This window comes from Neurospora tetrasperma, assembly GCF_000213175.1.
Source record: "Neurospora tetrasperma FGSC 2508 unplaced genomic scaffold NEUTE1scaffold_2, whole genome shotgun sequence".
NCBI classification, from domain to species: Eukaryota; Fungi; Ascomycota; class Sordariomycetes; order Sordariales; family Sordariaceae; genus Neurospora; species Neurospora tetrasperma.
The window spans coordinates 3,589,770-3,607,924 of record NW_009799100.1 but is presented as its reverse complement, the minus strand read 5'-3'; the positions used below and the strand labels follow the sequence as shown (position 1 = coordinate 3,607,924).

At 53.1% G+C, this 18,155-nt stretch overlaps 6 protein-coding genes across 6 annotated transcripts; 2 read left to right on the top strand and 4 right to left on the bottom strand.

The window, feature by feature from the left end:
• Positions 1-1,215: 1,215 nt before the first annotated feature.
• NEUTE1DRAFT_145472 (uncharacterized protein) lies at positions 1,216-5,455 on the top strand (the record flags this gene model as incomplete). Its single annotated transcript, XM_009851391.1, has 11 exons — positions 1,216-1,665; positions 1,722-1,840; positions 1,902-2,140; positions 2,200-2,314; positions 2,373-2,386; positions 2,447-2,468; positions 2,544-2,830; positions 3,128-3,821; positions 3,872-3,947; positions 3,995-4,371; positions 4,441-5,455. The coding sequence occupies 11 exons, from the start codon at positions 1,423-1,425 to the stop codon at positions 4,883-4,885; spliced, it is 2,631 nt and encodes an 876-aa protein (XP_009849693.1).
• Positions 5,456-6,051: 596 nt separating this feature from the next.
• NEUTE1DRAFT_79585 (uncharacterized protein) lies at positions 6,052-6,678 on the bottom strand (the record flags this gene model as incomplete). Its single annotated transcript, XM_009851390.1, has 2 exons — positions 6,052-6,297; positions 6,383-6,678. Coding segments are annotated over 2 exons (324 nt in total), but the record flags the coding sequence as incomplete, so codon positions are not given.
• Positions 6,679-7,248: 570 nt separating this feature from the next.
• NEUTE1DRAFT_121261 (uncharacterized protein) lies at positions 7,249-8,543 on the top strand (the record flags this gene model as incomplete). The annotated part of the gene is made up of 1 exon (XM_009851389.1): positions 7,249-8,543. One exon carries the CDS (start codon positions 7,448-7,450, stop codon positions 8,270-8,272), a length of 825 nt encoding a protein of 274 aa, XP_009849691.1.
• Positions 8,544-8,856: 313 nt separating this feature from the next.
• Positions 8,857-10,671, bottom strand: NEUTE1DRAFT_121259 (uncharacterized protein; the record flags this gene model as incomplete). Its single annotated transcript, XM_009851388.1, has 1 exon — positions 8,857-10,671. The coding sequence occupies one exon, from the start codon at positions 10,669-10,671 to the stop codon at positions 8,857-8,859; it is 1,815 nt and encodes a 604-aa protein (XP_009849690.1).
• A 1,058-nt stretch (positions 10,672-11,729) lies between these two features.
• NEUTE1DRAFT_121258 (uncharacterized protein) lies at positions 11,730-13,912 on the bottom strand (the record flags this gene model as incomplete). The annotated part of the gene is made up of 5 exons (XM_009851387.1): positions 11,730-12,451; positions 12,641-12,793; positions 12,867-12,912; positions 13,486-13,714; positions 13,856-13,912. The coding sequence occupies 5 exons, from the start codon at positions 13,910-13,912 to the stop codon at positions 11,845-11,847; spliced, it is 1,092 nt and encodes a 363-aa protein (XP_009849689.1).
• Positions 13,913-14,229: 317 nt separating this feature from the next.
• NEUTE1DRAFT_60894 (uncharacterized protein) lies at positions 14,230-18,094 on the bottom strand (the record flags this gene model as incomplete). Its single annotated transcript, XM_009851386.1, has 4 exons — positions 14,230-15,130; positions 15,187-17,787; positions 17,852-17,922; positions 17,981-18,094. The coding sequence occupies 4 exons, from the start codon at positions 18,057-18,059 to the stop codon at positions 14,399-14,401; spliced, it is 3,483 nt and encodes a 1,160-aa protein (XP_009849688.1).
• Positions 18,095-18,155: the final 61 nt, after the last annotated feature.

Below are 18,155 nucleotides of genomic sequence, written 5' to 3'. Positions count from 1 at the left end.
AGAAGGTTGCCCAGAAGAGTTGAGGCATCCATGTTACTAACAAACCAAACACGCAGCCACGCACTCAACTGAAAGGGACGCCAACACCTTGCCGGTTAGTGCCTGCCATCGGTGGGCAATGCCAGGGCGTGAGACCCGCCCCTGTGCTGTCTGCCAGGAATCCCTTTGGGCGCCTCGTGCCAGGTGATTTGTTCCTTGCATCAGCCAACGGCAAACTGTCATCGACTCCCACTCTTTGCGATCGGCTCTCCTCCAACAACGTGCGCCCACGCATGAGTACCTAGCGAGGGTCATGACAAAACAATTTCGTCCTCGTCGAAAGGTCTCACTGCTTTCGTTGTCTTCCTTCCCTTTTGGTCCTGTTGCCTCTCAAAACCCCCGCCATTTGTTCAGATACCTCGGTTGCCAGAACCCCGAACCTCTGGCGTTGTCTGACAGCACAGAAACATGTTGGACACTGCTCTCTGACCCTTCCATTGACTCCTGTCTTTCGGCTCCCTTCAGAGTGCAGAAGCATTCCACAGAACGGTTTTCGTTTCAATCAGGCACATCGTCCTTTATCCAGGGCTGATTCTTCCAATCTCCAGTCCGTACCTTATTCAAACTTCAGCATCATCATCACCATCATCATTATCATCGCCACATCCGTCTGCATAGTCAAAGCACGGCGGCGCCATGTAACAACTTGGAAGCCACAGGAAGTGTTCCTGACGGGAACATGCTGTACCCCGGACTGATCACGTCCAATCAATCCGACCATGTTTAACGTCCTAGTTAGATCTTCCTTTCCTTGGCTTTGGGGCTCTACGAGTGTAGGGGCACAGGGGGTTATGTAACCGGATCACCTCGACGTCCAATCCTCTTCCTCCTTGCCTTCTCTTCTCTTCTTATTACACAGTTGGACATGTAATGGGCCGGCAGCCTCCGTCGTGTTGGCATCCTATGTTCCCTGATCCTGGATCCCCAGTCAACTCTCGCTTGTCTACTGTCTCCAAGCTGGGTCATGAGTCCACTTCCTCCCACGGAACCCAGACTCCATCAACATGACAGTGGACGAAAGAGGTAGCTAGCTTGGAGTCCATTGCTGTGCTTATGCATGCCCACATACGTCCACATGGCTCCATCACATCCAACTGCCAGGCTGAGTAAGGCTAGGAAATATATTTATATTTGCGTGCCGGGAACTGGGTGCTCTGACCTCGCATCTTTCCCTCTTGTTCCTGAACTCCAAGCTATTCACTATATTGGTTTAGCCTGTAGCTCCCTTTGTTCTACCTCCACTTAGCTAGACACAGCTCCTCTCTGACCTCGACTACATACTTCTCTCATTGTCACCTTTTCCTCAACAACTCTTCATCCTGCAAAAGAACTTCTTGTCCCATTTTCAACCCCCAAGCTTGCATCGGTGATAAACAATTCAACATGCCGAGTGCCGAATCCATGACCCCAAGCAGTGCCCTCGGACAGCTCAAAGCAACTGGACAACATGTGCTATCCAAGCTTCAGCAGCAGACATCAAACGCCGATATCATCGACATCCGCCGCGTTGCTGTAGAGATCAACCTCAAGACCGAGATAACCTCCATGTTCCGACCTAAAGATGGCCCTAGACAGCTACCCACCTTGCTTCTCTACAACGAAAGAGGCTTGCAGCTGTTCGAGCGTGTAAGTTCATCCAAGTTGTGGGACTGACATGCTGGTTCTATACTGACACATATCAGATCACATATCTTGAAGAGTACTATCTTACCAATGATGAGATCAAAATCCTTACCAAACATGCGACCGAAATGGCTAGCTTCATCCCGTCGGGTGCCATGATCATTGAGCTCGGAAGCGGGTAAACATCTGACAATTCGACAATGGGGCCCTGGATTTCGAAGAGCTAACCATATCCCCAGAAATCTGCGCAAAGTAAACCTTCTATTGGAAGCCCTGGACAACGCCGGCAAGGCAATTGACTATTATGCCCTTGACCTGTCTCGGGAGGAGCTGGAGCGCACTCTCGCCCAGGTACCATCCTACAAGCACGTTAAGTGCCACGGTCTTCTGGGCACATATGACGATGGACGTGACTGGCTCAAGGCCCCAGAGAACATCAATAAACAGAAATGCATCTTGCACCTCGGGTCAAGCATTGGTAAGCTTGAATACGTATTGAATTGGTCAAAGAAAATCCTGACATAATCTTGTCTCTAGGCAACTTCAACCGCAGTGACGCCGCGACCTTTCTCAAGGGCTTTACGGACGTCCTTGGACCCAATGACAAGATGCTCATTGGAGTTGACGCTTGCAATGACCCGGCGAGGGTATAGTACGTATTTGACAAACACCTTGGGACGTCATCAGGAACATTGCTAACCATATACTAGCCACGCTTACAACGGTTTGTGCTACTCATGTGACATGGTATAAGACCACCTTCAAGCTGACAATAACCAAACAGACAAGGTTGGTATTACTCACGAGTATGTCATACCCCTTTTTCTGTCGCTCATGGCGGCTCCCGCTTTCCAGCCCATTACTAACACTGACGATTCCAGGTTCATCTTGAATGGTCTCCGAAACGCCAATGAAATTCTCGGAGAAACGGCGTTCATCGAGGGCGATTGGAGAGTCATTGGCGAATATGTGTATGACGAAGAGGGTGGCAGACACCAAGCCTTTTACGGCCCCACTCGCGACACCATGGTTATGGGGGAGTTGATTAGGTCACACGACAGGATTCAGATCGAACAGAGCCTAAAGTACTCGAAAGAGGAGTCAGAGAGGCTCTGGAGCACGGCGGGATTGGAACAAGTCTCGGAATGGACGTACGGCAACGAATATGGTAAGTTGCTTTCACAACTTTTCCTTGCTTGAGGTTTCCAGCTTTTTCTGAGACTACCCGTTTGAGCCGTCCGGCTGGTGTTACCACACCTTCCCCACACCCTACGGACCAGTCGTATGATGATAGGATGTTGCAGTGTCTCCTGATGGGCACAGCTCCTACACTGGCACAAGTTTACCGATATGTAGGCTGGTGTTGGGCTACAGTGTTCGGGTAGCGCGCACGGGCTGGGGAGGCTCGAATGTTTGCGCCATCAAAACCATTGATACATGCTGACATCCCTCCGTCGTACTGCAGGACTCCATCTGCTTGCCAAGTCAAGGATGTCTTTCAGTCTCATCCCTTCGGTGTACGCTCGCAGCGCACTCCCAACTCTGGACGACTGGGAGGCCCTTTGGGCGACATGGGATGTCGTCACACGTCATATGCTTCCCCAGGAAGAGCTTCTGGAGAAGCCCATCAAGCTCCGAAACGCCTGCATCTTTTACCTCGGTCACATCCCGACCTTCCTCGACATCCAGCTCACAAAGACCACCAAGCAGGCTCCGTCAGAGCCCGCTCACTTTTGCAAGATCTTCGAGCGAGGCATTGATCCTGATGTCGACAACCCAGAGCTGTGTCATGCGCACTCGGAGATTCCTGACGAATGGCCGCCGGTGGAAGAAATCCTGACCTATCAGGAGACGGTGCGGTCCCGGTTACGCGGCCTCTATGCGCACGGCATCGCGAATATCCCGCGGAATGTAGGTCGGGCCATTTGGGTTGGGTTTGAGCACGAGCTCATGCATATCGAGACGCTGTTGTACATGATGCTACAGAGCGACAAGACGCTGCCCCCAACCCATATTCCACGGCCCGACTTTGAGAAGCTCGCTAAGAAGGCAGAGTCCGGGAGGGTTCCCAATCAGTGGTTTAAGATTCCGGCACAGGAGATCACCATCGGGTTGGATGATCCTGAGGACGGAACTGATATTAACAAGCATTATGGCTGGTAAGTGAACCCTTTTCCGTCAAAGCAATGGTGGATTAACTTGCAAATAGGGACAACGAGAAGCCTGTACGGCGCGTTCAAGTTGCCGCCTTTCAGGCTCAAGGAAGGCCGATCACCAACGAAGAGGTACGTTTGCCTAGCAACTACTATTGCACGATACTAACAGCAACCAGTACGCACAATATCTGCTTGAAAAGAACATCGACAAGCTCCCTGCTTCTTGGGCCCGCCTGGACAACGAGAAGATTGCCAATGGAACAACAAACAGCGTGAGCGGTCACCACAGCAACAGAACCTCCAAGCAGCAGCTCCCTTCATCTTTTCTCGAGAAGACAGCAGTCCGCACAGTCTACGGTCTCGTGCCTCTCAAGCACGCTCTCGACTGGCCCGTGTTTGCCTCTTACGACGAACTTGCCGGTTGTGCAGCTTACATGGGCGGCCGTATCCCCACTTTCGAAGAGACCCGGAGCATTTACGCTTATGCCGATGCTCTTAAGAAGAAGAAGGAAGCTGAGAGACAATTGGGAAGGACGGTTCCGGCTGTTAATGCGTATGTCCCTTTCCGACTTACTCTCCCGTGCCAGCCCGCACTAACAATATCTTTTCTCTTGATAAACAGCCACCTAACCAACAACGGCGTGGAAATCACTCCCCCGTCCTCTCCCTCTTCCGAAACCCCCTCCGAGTCTTCCTCCCCCTCCGGCAACAACACCACTCTCATCACCACCGAAGGCCTCTTCTCTGACCTAGACGGTGCCAACGTCGGTTTTCACAACTGGCACCCTATGCCCGTCACCTCCAAAGGCAACACCCTTCTCGGGCAAGGCGAGCTCGGCGGCGTGTGGGAATGGACTTCCTCGGTCCTCCGCAAGTGGGAGGGGTTCAAGCCGATGGAGCTGTACCCCGGCTATACGGCGGATTTTTTCGATGAGAAGCACAACATTGTGCTGGGAGGGAGCTGGGCTACGCATCCGAGGATTGCGGGGAGGAAGAGTTTTGTGAATTGGTACCAGAGGAATTATCCATATGCTTGGGTGGGGGCGAGAGTTGTTAGAGATTTGTGAGTCGTTGAGTTTGTATGTGTAATGGGTGAACAATGGCTGGCTGGAAACAGAAGACGACGTGAGTAGGGCAATCTTGGTTAGTACTCAGATGGGTATCTTTTTCTTGGTTATGAAATTTTGTCAACTACATATATCTGAATGAAGTGGTTTCACATGTCACTCCACTCGATCAGTCATCCCCGACTTAACTTTAGCACGTACTTTGTTTTCCTTCCCAGGCCAAGCAAGTGAGAAAAGAGACTCTTTCATGAACCAACCTCCAAAGGATATCAGGTACCTATCCCATTTCCCGTTAAAAACGCCTAATAATGCTGCAAAGATATTTACCACAGTAACCACACTAATAACTTGAAAATGATCAAGCAGTTCCATCCATCCATCCATTCATAAAACCGCCCTTTTGTTACCCACGCTTCTCAACGCCTTTCACCTTCAGTACCGGGCAGCAAGACCCCCCTCACTTCTCATAATCCACCAACTCCCAAATCTGACTCGGCTGCTTCACTCCCTGCTCCGTCACAATGCCATCAATCAGCTCCGGATCGGTATAATCCACCTCATCGCGATCCGCCACCCAATCCCTCGCCTCCTGGCCTACAGGGTCAACGCCCACGTTGTCAAACTTGCTGATATCCTTCTGCTTGACGCCGACCCTCAGCACCTGTGGGTGCCAGAGGGGCGTCTTGCGCACAATCTTGTGACTTTCCGCAGCAACCAAGAAGCGCTTCTGCGAGCCGCCCGCGAAGCGCGTGAGCAGAGCAAGCTGCGAAGTGCCCATGCGCGAGATGATGCCGCCGTTTTGCATGACGACCTCGCTACCGACGAGGACGATGTTGATGTCCTTTTGGTCCTTGAGGACGTAGGCCACCTTGGAGGTCGAGATGGTCTCCACCTCCAGGCCGGCGTCGCGCAGGGCCGAGACGCTGGCGTCGCAGTGCGGACTGCCGTCCATGACGTAAATGACCTTGAAGTGCGTGTTGGTCCTGGTCGTGGCGGCGTGCACCAGGATCTTGGTCACCACCCTCGAACCGCCCGCGGCCAGGACGATCTTGCGGTGCGACACGTAGCGGGAACCGATGACGGCAATGTTGTCGCGGGCGGCCTTGGCGCGGGCGGCAAAGAGCTGGCGGTTGTTGAGCAGGTGGCGCTTCGTCTCGTCGAAGGACTCGGCGGTCTGCCCTCTAAGCGACCGGAGAAGGTACTGCTCGAAGAGGTCGGCGCCGGCTAGCAGAGGGAGAGGGTTCGGGGCCGAATCGAGGAGGAGGGCCTTTTGGGTCTTGACGACTTCGACGGTTTCCATGGCTGTTGAGGAAGGGGTGACGCGCAAGAGCTCGATGAGCGATTCGATGGCTGCTACGGGCATAGTCATGTCGGGGTCGGAGGTGAGGAGGTCGCGGTAGGTTTTGACGATGCTGTTTGTTATGTTTGTCTTGGTCAGAGGCAATCAATGCGCAGTTTGGTTATGACGCGTGTGGTAATTACGCAAAGCAAACTCACTCGAACGAGGCGCCATCAGTGGAGGTGGACGATGTCGTCCGTACCGCGAGCGGCTTGTTGGATAGGTCGTCGGTGGCCATGTTTTTATGGGGGTTGTTGGAGAAGACGACAAAGTGTGTTGATATTGTGAAGGTGGGAAGTGGTTTTCGCCAAAAGATACAAGTCCTCCCGGGAGGAAGCACTGTTGCGGTCGATCCAAGTGGGGAGGGTTCGGGGTGTTTGTCACTTGGGAGACTTGGAGCAGGCAGGCAAGTTTTGGCTTTGTCAAATCATACAGGTTTATTGCGACAATGATCTGGCTTGTGGTATGCAGAGTCGATAAAATGCAGCGTTTTCTGAAGAAGCGTGCGTCTGATCTAAAAGTGTGACTCAAGATGCGTACCTAGCTCACTGTACATGTAACCTTTCATCCCAAATTCCCAAGTGCGGGCGGCCCTTTAAAGTATTCTGCCGCCACTCACCGCCCTCAATGCGTACCTACTGCACGTCAACGAAGCTCTCCGGCCATTGTTTCCATCCATTTCATGCCCGCTGTGTGCCCCGCTATCGGCAGCTGCTACTACCTAGCGGGGTTGTTGCTGCCCTGCCCAGGCAGTTTCCATGTTGCGGCTTGTCACCGCCGCCGCAGTCCGTCACGGACCTTTCGGGGGCTCTTTACAGGGTCGAAACACTGAGGGTCCCCCCTGGGGCTGCGTGGATCCTTTCTACTCCAGGCTGCCCCTGGCATCTGCTACCACTGTTACTTGTGGCTTCCGCCCCGCCGTCCGCTTCCATGGAACAGGGGCAGCAAGGGGAATGTGAAGTTAACTTAGGGGTTCTACAGTAGCGGAGGACCCTTTACCGTCATTGTCTCTTTCTTCATCGGGCATTTGAAACCTGGTGTATGGACCCGTTTGGCGATGTTGGCTTCAGTCTCTTCTTCTTCTTCTTCTTCTTCTTCCCCCCTTGGCTTCCTGTTGAGCGTCGACTATAAGTTGCCGACATAGGTACTAGGTAGCAAGCAAATCACAAGGACAGAAACACCATTACCACCGTGACCACCACCACCATAACACAACACACATCATGACGACCCTCATAGACCCGGCCACGCAGGCCCCCCTCCCGCCCGATGCCATCCAGCGCATCCTCCACATCACCTCCTCCTCGGTCCACATCTACCAGATCCCCCCTATGCGCTCGACCAAGGGCCACATGGCCGCCGACTGGACCGCCGACCCCAAGGCGCACATCTTCACCGGCCGGGTGCGCATCATCGAGACCTCGATCCCGCCGCAGACGCCCGAGCAGATTGGAGAGAAGGACACGGTCAAGGTGGACATTGTGCTCGAGGACCCTGCCACAAACGACCTGATCGCCGCCGCCCCCTACACCACCCAGGCCGTCGTCGAGGCCACCATCGACAGCAGCCGCTTCTTTGCCCTGCGCGTGCAGGATCCCAACACCGGCAAGAAGGCCATGCTCGGCGTCGGCTTCGAGGAGCGCAGCGAGTCTTTCGACTTTGGCGTGGCGCTGCAGGAGGCGCAAAAGTCGCTGGGCCTGATCGAGGGCGTGGCGCCCCTGATCAAGTCAAGCAAGAAAGAGGAGGCCGAGGAGAAGAAGGATTATAGCTTGAAGGAGGGCGAAACGATCACGGTGAACTTGAGCGGGACCAAGTTCGGGAGGAGAGCGAGGCAGGATCGCCCCTTGTCAACGGACTTGGACAGTGATTCACAGCCTCCCTTGTCGGCCTTTTCGCTCCCCCCTCCGCCATCGTCGACTGGAGGTGGCAGCGGGTTAGGAATGCCTTTCTTGCCGCCTCCGCCTAGCAGTGGACGTGCTGCGCACAGGAGACAACCATCTGCGCAGGAGTTAGGGTTCGACGATGGACCGAACGGCATGTTTGAATAGGGAATACAGTCAGAGGAAGGAAAATGAAGGAAACCGGAACGGCAATTCTGGCTGGGGTTGGCTTAGAGAAGTCAGCAAGCAAGCAAGATGTACGGCGCATATACCATCATCATCATCATCAACATCATACAGGATATTTACGGATCAGGGACGCGGAAAGTGACATTGGCACATAAGACGGACAAGAAACGGCCATACGATATCAAAGTGGCAAAAGGACTTGTCTACAAGCTTACACAACTATACAGAGCTAATATACCTAATCATGAACAACCTTCCGGCTCGTTTCGTTCTCTGTTTCCCGCTATTTTGATGTTTTTGTTCAGACAGAAGATGTTGACTGTATCCCAAAGCTCCTCGGCGCAATACCCAATACAACCAGTAAGTAAGTTCCAAGATAAAACACCCAGGCATATATCCTTAACCTTCCCAGTTAACGCCTACATAGGGAACTTGAATTGTCCTCTTTCACATCTTATCAAAATGTCCGCCAGTGTCATAAACTCCGCCGCCAACTTTCCACCATAGAATGCAAGAAAGAGCCCACTTTATAACCTCGAGAACCCAAAAGAACCAGGAACAGGCTAGATAACAGTATCAAGCCTCAACTCCGGCACATCCTCTTCTTCCTCCAACCCCATTTGAACACCAACAGCCGCAAGCGCGGCAGGCCACAGGTTCTTCAAGCTACGCATACTCAGCCTCCTGTGGTTGTTATTGTTGTTGTTCCCCTTAGTCCAGTCATCACCACCCCGTGAGAACGAAGCAGTCCTTCTTTGTTGCTCTGAAAGCAAATCCCCTGGTTCGGAAGCGGATTCGTCACTTCCCTCGTCTTCTTCGTCTTCTTCACCTTCTTTTTCTTGTTCCTCGTCTTGGTTTTCCTCCGGTTCGGAAATCATCACGCCAGACCCCGAACCCGAGCCCGAGCCGGAGCCGTTAACCAAAGAATTGTTACAAGTCAGTGGATTAATAGTCGTCACGCCGATAGGCGTAAAACTGCTCGCATCAAAGCTTTCAAACGACCCGTCGTCTTCGGAGTCAGACGGGTATTCGTCCCATGGGATTCTGCTGGGAGTTATGGGGGTGGCGAGGTGTTCGGAGGGTAGTGTACTAACGGTACTGACGGTGCTGGTGGTGGTGCTGAACTTGGGAGTGACTGCAGAGAGGGGGACTGCTGGGGAGTCTAGAGGGAGGTCTTGGAAAGAAGTTTTGGGTTTGGGTGTTTGGTCGTCTTCTTCTTCTTCTTCCTCTTCTTCTTGTCCCTCGGTTGGGTGGTGGTGTTCATGTTCTTGCTCGGGGCCTGGGGCAGGAACCAGGGTTTCTCCCGGACAGGTAAAGTGGTCTTGTGAGTTTTGGGATGGGCGAGTCCAAATATCTTCAAAGAAACTAACACCTCCACCGGGCACAAATGAAGGAGAAAGCGGACTAAGGACCGAGGGGGTGTAAAGGTACTCATCTCCTCCCACAGGCGAGACGGAATAGGTGTCGGCGGAGGATGGTGTCGCCGGGATACCACCACCACCACCATGGTTCTGCTGCTGATGCCACTGATGATGACCGAAATACCCCTGATGACCTTCCATCACAGCGGACATCGGCGAATACACCATCTGATGCTGGTGCTGATGCTGGTACTGGTGCGTCATAACCCACCTTCCCCTATTCACCAACTCCACATGGATCTCGCCCAGCCTTAACATGATCAGCTGTTCCTGCTGCGTGGACTCGGCGATCCGGCTGCGGAGGAGGGAGAGGTCCTTTTTGATCTTCTTCTTTTTGCTGCCAACTGAAGAAGCAGTGGCGTTGTTTTCGTCTGAGGGAGAGGAGGTAGAGGCCAAAGCCTCCTTTTTAGCCTCGAGATGGGCATACCGCTGATACAAACGCGTGGCCCGCTCGCCTTGGGTTTGCAAGTTATGCAAGAGGTAGGAGCGTTCGTTGTGAAGATCGGAGAGAGAGCGGGAGGCGGGTTCGAGGCCTGGGATGACGGGGCCGGGAGTGGATGGTTGATGGCCGTGTTGCTGGAGCTGATGGCTTTTGGCTCGGGAGAAGGGCGATAGGACAGGTCTGGTCAAGTTTATTTTCTTGGCTGTGGTGGCGGTGATGATGCTATCGGTGTTCAAATGGGGGAGTATTGGACGAGTGTTGTTGCTTGACTGCTGACGACATTGCTGCTGCTGCTGCTTCAGCTCGTTGGCGAGCTTCTCAATCTTGGACTTGACGTCTGCCATTGCATCGTGTGAGATGATGCTTGGGTGGTGGTCATGTTTTCCTCCCCCTCCCCCTCCAATGACTGGGCTGGGTGGTGAGAGAGTGGTGGTCGTCGACATGGCTGGGCTTGGTGGCCTTCCGTCTATGAGGGTAGCTTGCCCTCCATGGCTGCTGCTGACTGAAGACGGCATGTTGTATATGTGACAAGGAATGGGGATATGGAAAAACAACGGACGGAGACTCGAACAACAGACTGGAGAAGGAGGTCGGGTGGAGTGAGTTGAGTGACGGGAGAGAAGATCTTGTGCGACTTGTTCTAGGAATTGATCCAAGTTTATGGATATCAACTCCAGCAACGCAACGCCCTCAGTCAGCTAGATACCCCTCGGTAGTCATGAGACAGGCTTCCTTGAGGTGGGCATGTATCTAAGCCAAGAACGCATGGCTTGCTATAGGCGCTCATCGCTCATTCACCTTTTCCTCCTCGTCTTCGACTGGAATCTTCCCGATAATGATTTCATTATGGCCATCCCACCCACTCATCACTTCGGGGCCGGAAGCCGCCAAGGTCTAGCCCGGCTTTTCGACCTCGTGGCTTCCAGACCCGCTGGTTGCTTGACAAAGCCGCCCCTCCATCACGGTGGGCGACTCGCCTGGGTGTTGTTCTTGGAACAATACCCAACGCATCACAGACATCCTAGTTTTCTTGGTTCTCCCTTGAAAAGGGGGGCGTTATTGCTTGCGGGGTCAGGCAGGCCCTTGGTGGTTCTACTACCCTTGAAAGAAGATGAAGGAGGGAGTGGCGTAGGCCTTGGCTGTGTTTTTTCTCTCGCTCGGCTAGGTATAAGCTGGAGCAAGCCCCCTTTTCGGAACAAGATTAGAGTTCGAAACAAAGAAGACACACACTCATGCCTCGTGCGGTGGCTTGACGTGCCCAAAGAATGAGACTGCTGGTGGCTGACCCCTAATCGGGCAAAACATCCGAGAGGCCAATTGCCTTGCGTACTTGAGTTCCTTGGTTCAGGACTTATCAGACAAACACCCGTCTAAGACCGTCAAGCAGAATCAGACCAGTGAGGCACTGTGAGGCTTGACTCCTGAGGAGTCGCGGCTTTATGTTTGCTCGGTCCTGATTCCCTAGTTCAATTTCTCGGAGAGGCGATCTTCAAGTCCGGACTTCGGAACTTCCCAGTTCGGAGCCGAAGAACGTTGTTGATAACAACATCCACGTGTGCAACTTAGACAATTCTAGAAGGCAAACAACAGAGAATAACAAGCGCAAACTAAACCTTCCATGACCTTCAAAGGGAGAATACCAGGAAGAAGATCTAGTAAGTCTAGTCTAGTTTACATATGACGCAGGTTTAAATGTTAAACCCATCATGCTTCGGCGGATCACAAAACCTCCATAACCCAGCCCTCTCAGCCGCCTTCCGAACACTCTCCACCTCCTCCCCCTTTACAGCCCGATTGATCTCGGCATACCGTCTTTCTTCTTTCTTGTCTCCTTCTGTTTCCTCCCCTCCATGTGTCTTTCTTCTGGTTTGAACTTTCCCCACATGCGCACTCGGCCTATACTGCTCCATAATATTCACAAACACATCTCTACTCACCTCCTCAGCCAACCACCTCATAATCTTTGCCCCTTCCTCTTCGAGGCCAGGCATCACCAGATGTCTAACCAGCACCCCACTCTTCGCAATACCGTCACCAGTAAAACATAGGTCCCCGACTTGCGCGTGCATGGCTTTGATGGACTCCCGCGCCGTGGCGGCGTAGTCATCTGCTTTGAGCAGCCGTTTGGAAGTGGACGGTTCCCAGACCTTGAAGTCGGGCAGGTAAATGTCCACTAGTCCGTCGAGCAAAGCTAAGGACTCGAGAGAGTCGTAGGAGGAAGTGTTGTAGATGATGGGGATGCGTAAACCTTGAGACCGTGCGTGCAGGATGGAAAGGGCTACTTGGGGGACGACGCTAATTGTTCGTGAAAGGAAGGAGAGAGAAAGATGTACGTCAGCCACTTTTTGTCTTTGTGATTTTGCCGTGCCGTCTGGGGAGGCACGATTAAGATGGATGGTACTTAGTAGGTAGATTTGTACGAGATCGACCAAAATCTGGGGTCAATGCTGGGGAGGCGGGAACGTAGGTAGGACATGGACTCACTGTTCAGGGGTAATAAGGTTGATGTTGTGCACGTTTCCGACTTCTTGCAGCTTCATGTACCAGTCACCTAGCTCTTCGGGAGTCAAATCCATGCCGTTTCGTTGGTGTGAGATGTCGTGGTTTTGGCAGAAGACGCAGCGGAGGTTACACATGCTTTCGCGACATCGTAGTTAGTCCGATGCTATTCTCCTTGGATCCTACTCGGTAACATCATGAAAGTACGCACCTGAAGAAAACCGAACCACTCCCATGATGTCCCTGAATGCATGGTTCTGTGGTCACAAATGACTTCAGTCAATTTTTCCCGTCCCTGACATGATGATGATGCTAAGAGAAAGCAAGCAAGCCACCAGAAGCCACCAGTCTGCCGTATTCTTTCTTCCTGGTCGAACGTGGCAAGGAGGAGGAACCCCTTCTTTCATCATCTTCACGGAAACTCCCATCCAATGACACTCACCAATCCCTCCTCTTTACTCTTTCGGATACCCCGAACCGCCTTCTTCTCTCCCTTGCGCGGTTATGACACCCAATCACCCGCAATGGCCCAAAACCTGCCCCTTGCCAGCACCACAGTGTGTACACCTAGACTGATGAACAATCCCAACAGACTGAACTGACTGAGTGACCAAGAACCTCAGAACAATTTGCTTCTGAACTGAACATTATCCGCATCCGCATCCGCATCCGCATCCGCATCCGCCACGAGGTCTTCCCTCCAGATCCTCCGAACCCTGATAACCAAACAAAACCAAAACGGCCACAGAAGAAAATCACGGATCAAAATACGTAGATAACAGAAGAAGAATACCAAACAATAAACAAAAAAAAAAAAAAAAAAAACTCACCTTCCCCAAAATGCGGCGCAATAACATTAACTTTCGCCTTCTCCCCAATCAAGCACCACCCTGTCTTCTCAAACCTGTTCACCCCACACTTTCTCGGACACAAGTTGCACTTGGCCAGGTGAGCATATGCTTGCGATCGTTTCTTGGCCGCGTCGACTTCAGATAACTGGAGGTAGCGAGGCGTGTAGTCGTCGAGGAGGAAGGGAGGTGCTAGGTGGAGGGATCTTTTCTGGAGGTTGTTGAAGTTTGGGGATGAGGATGGGGAAAGAAGGAGTTTGCGGGTGGTGATGGGAGTTGTCAAGGACAGAGATGATGTCTTGGCTGTGTAGGATAGGAAGCGTTTGGTGGCTATGATGGGTAGGAGGAGGACTCGGAGAAGTGATGAGGGGAGGTGATGTAAGGATTGACGAGTGGTCAAGGTGAGCATATTGTGGGTCGTTGGGTAAATCGTGCTGTGTGTTCCGAAAATGTGACTGAGAATTACAGTGAACGGTCGAATAGGGCAGATAGATGATTGGGGAAAAAGGCGAGTGAGTGTTGCTGCCGTGAAACGAAACTATGAGGTTGTCGTCGTGAACAGTGGAACCAAATCGAGCAATCCGCGACAGAGGCAAGTGGCAAGTATGCACTAACAATTTGTGCTACAATGCAACCCCTAAAACACACCCACACACGAACAAGTACTTCTAGGACCACCCACCCACCAACCAACTAGCGAATATCTCAACCAATGCTTTTCGCTCGTGCTAGCAAAAAAGAAACAATTTCTTTCCCGGGTATGGATCGATGGATGTGGATGCCTCTCTATATACAGTAGTAGTAGTACTCCCAAAAGTGAACCCAGGTGATGATGATGACAATGATGACTGAAACAAACAAGCAATTATTTTCCCCTTGACGACAACAACATCATTTACCTCCTCCTCTTACCACCACCACCCTGGTCGCCGCTAGGACCACGCTTCTTACCCTCCCTTTCCCAATACGCCTTCTTCTCCTTCTTCTCCTTGCTCTTGATCCGCTCCTCGGCCTCTTCCAGGCTCTTCTTGTACTTCTCGTGCTGCTCCGCCTTCTTGGCCTTGCGCTTCTCCACCACCTCCTTGCGGATCGTCGTGAGTTTTTGCATGAGATCGCGCGCCTTCTTCTCCTCGCCGCGGACGACGACCGCACGCTTCTGCATGTACGTCTCCTTCTTCTGCTTCTTGGTCTGGATGATCTGCGACTTGAAGGGCAGCTCGGCCGCGAGGGCACGCGGCACACGGAGAGGGTTGAACCGACGGGTCTCGCGCTCGATCTTGCGGTACTGCGAGTTCTTGTCGAGCGGCGTGGCGATGTTCTGGTCGCGGCGGACCTCGCCCGTGAGACGCATGCTCTGCCAGCCGACCAGGTTGGTGGCCGGGTTGTAAAAACGGTGCGGCTTGATGGGGTACCACGCGCGCAAGAAGACAATGTCGCTGAGCAGGATCTTGTCCTCAAAGGTGGCACGGAAGTGGCCGTCGGGCTTGGCGAGTGCGCGCTTGATCTGACCGCGGATACCCGAGACGGTCTTGATGGAGGCACCCTCGAACTTGGCGATTTCCAGCGCCGAATTGAACATGTCCTTGATGAAGGCCGTGTTCTTGAAGATCTTGTATGGTGTACCGGTCTGGACGAGTTGTTAGCATCAAAAACACCATACACAATAGGCGGAGGGTAACATACCAGCTTGAGCTTCTTGACGATCTCGGTAGACTCGTCTACGCTCAATACTGTACCGGTAGCCGCAATACGGAACCCGGGGTTGGCGGAAGAGAAGGACTGGAAACATGTGAAACCCGTATTGGGGGCACACAGGGGGCCGTAGAAGGTACCGAAGCAGTGCATGTGCTCCGGAGTATACTTCAGCATCCTGTTTCTCGTCCGAGAATCAGAGATGGAGTAGATGGGAAGAGACTGGAATCGGCGCCAGCCGAGGGAGAAGATGAGGGGATCTCCCGTCTTGAGAATCTTCTTGTGCCAACGGTGCTTCTTGATTCTAACTTGCACAAAGCCGAATCTGTCCTCCGTGGCCGAAAGACCTCCGACAACGATCGGCATCCGTGGCTTAAAGTTCTTGACGAACTCTGCTGGGACACCCTCGATGACCATCCTGGCGTACTTGCCGGCCTTGTAGCCTTCGACAGCGATCCTTTGGCTTTCATCAAGGTTCTCGTATTCCGCCTTGTTGATGTCGAGCTGCTTCTGGATCATGGCCTTTTGAGCGTCATACCAGTCGTCCTCTCCAAACTCGTCATCATTGCCACCTTCTCGCCTGGCAATCGCCTTGTCGTTCTTGAAACCTTCACGATCTTCCTCTTCGAAGCGAAGCTTGAGCTCCTCCTTTCGGCGGGCGTTCTTCTCACGCTCGGCTTCAAGGCTTTCTGCTGGCTGCTCCTCTCCTTCCTCCTCTTCTTCTTCTTCATCCTCGTCGTCAGCGCCGTGCTTCTCCCCTGTCTCGAGATCCTCAAAAGCACCGTCACCTTCGTCGTCGTCGTCCTCGTCATCAAGACCCTCGAAATCCGAACCATCTTCGCCCTCACCCTCAGCGTCGTCAAGTAGGTTGGCGGTGGCGAACTTGTTTCGGAGAGCCTCGACAGCGTCCTTGTCAGACCACTTGGCTTCGAGTTGTTCGTAGTCGAACTTGGGAATCATGCGATCCTCCCAAGAGTCCTCTTTGTCCTCCTTGCCAGTCCTCCGGAAGAAGGTTTCGTCGTCCTCTTCGATATTCTCTTCGATCTCCTCCTCGTCGTCTTGACCGGCCCATTTCTTGATGGCTTCTATAGGGGCCATCGACTCGTCGTACATGTACCTCGCCAAGTCGACAGCGCGGAAGGGTTTCCTCCTTCCGTGTATCTGACTTGCGCGCTCCATCATGTTGTCCTTCCACTTGAGCTCAGGATCCTCCTCGTCGTCCTCGTCATCGTCAAAGTCGGATCCTTGGTCTTCATCGCCGGATATCGAACCAAGGTCGGAGTCACTGTCGGCAAAGGCGATGTCCTCTTCTTGGTCGTCGTCGGTCTGTTTCCTGAACATCTTGCCCAGCTTCATCTCGTTGAACTCGGACTCGACATCGGATCCATCCTCCATCTCATCCTCCTCTCCGCTTTCGAAGCCTTCGTCCTCAGGCGGTTCACCACTCTCGCCATCGGCAAGTCTGGCGGTCCTTCGGCTCTTGCGGCCAGTGTTTCCAACATCCTCGTCCTCGACAGGGAGCTGGTTGATCTTTTGTCCGCTCGCGAACAGCTTGACACCCTCGTCCGTTTGACCAAGGAGACGCCTCTCGTTCTGCAGGTCGATGATGAGCTGTTCTCCTTCGCCGCGCTCAACGCCCACAGCATCCTTATCGAATGTGAAGCCGTTCTCCCTAGTGATAACGATGTGATCGCCAGTAATCTTCAAGCCGCTGCGGTCCGCCATGGGCGCCCAGAGCTTTTTGTCCTTCTCGTCGAGTCGCCTTCTGCCAGTCTTGCCACTGGCCTTGGCCAGCGCTTGTTCCATAGCGGGAGTCGGGCAAGGATCCGGCAATTGTTCCATCTCTTTGATTGTAAAGTCGCCCAAACCAGCAATATGTACCCTTTGGCCCTCGGCGGAAAAGTTCGTACCACGCAGGTAACCGGAGAGTTCAATCGTTCGGTCGCATTTCTCGTCTTCTTCGATCTGGGTGGGGTGGGTGACATCACGGTAGTTGTCGATGATGGTGTAAGGGTGGGAGTTGCGCCAAACGAGCGGGCGGGGGTTCTTCATGACGGACAAGAAGCGGGAGAGGTTGTGGATTTCGCGATCGGGGTAACGGCCGTTCAGGACACCGGAAAGGTAGAAAAGGTGGGCACCCTGGTAGAGTTCGCTCCAAAGTCTGTGCTTTAACCTCTTCTTTGCCTCCTTTAGTGCTTGGGGCTTCCTGAACAGGTCGAGATGGGTGAGGATGCCAAAGACGTTGCCGGGCATACCCGTGGCGGCGAGGACGTTAAGGAACTCCATAGTCTCCATCTCGAAGCCGAAGTTTCCATCGATCATGAGAAGGACAATGTCGGCGACCTTTGCAATGTCGACCATGGCCTCGAGTTCGTTGGCGCATTCGATGAAGGTCAATCTCTGCTTCTTGGAGGTGACGACCGTGATAGGTCCCACCGGATCTTGGATGGTTTCCTTTGCATATCGTCGAATGAAAGACTTGAGAAGGGTGGTCTTTCCTACACCAGGGGGGCCTACGATGGCGACGAGTCTTGGGGGTGGTTCATCGGGGAGACGGTCGACGGCAGGGACGTGAAGACGCTTCTCTTTGATCTGTGGGACAAGACCAGTTAATTGAGAGGTCATGGAAGGATGGAGCGATGGAATGTCTTCTTACATCGTGAGATCTGGCGGCTTGTCTGGCAAGCTTACCAGGGTTGGAGAAGGCAAAGGCCTTGGGGTTCTTTTCTGCAGGAACGGTCAGCTGTGAATGGTAACGATAAAGGAAACAATTGGATACACATACCACCTGTGTGCTTGGAGGCCCCCTTCTCCTTGGACTTCTTGGAAGCCCGATGGGGTTTGTGGGCTTGGACGTCGGCCATGATTACGGCTGGTGTCCGTGAACTTTTTGCAAGTTCAGTAGTATGGATGGACACGCGGTCGCGAAAGCAGGTGCAAGTGGAAATGCGACGGGACTC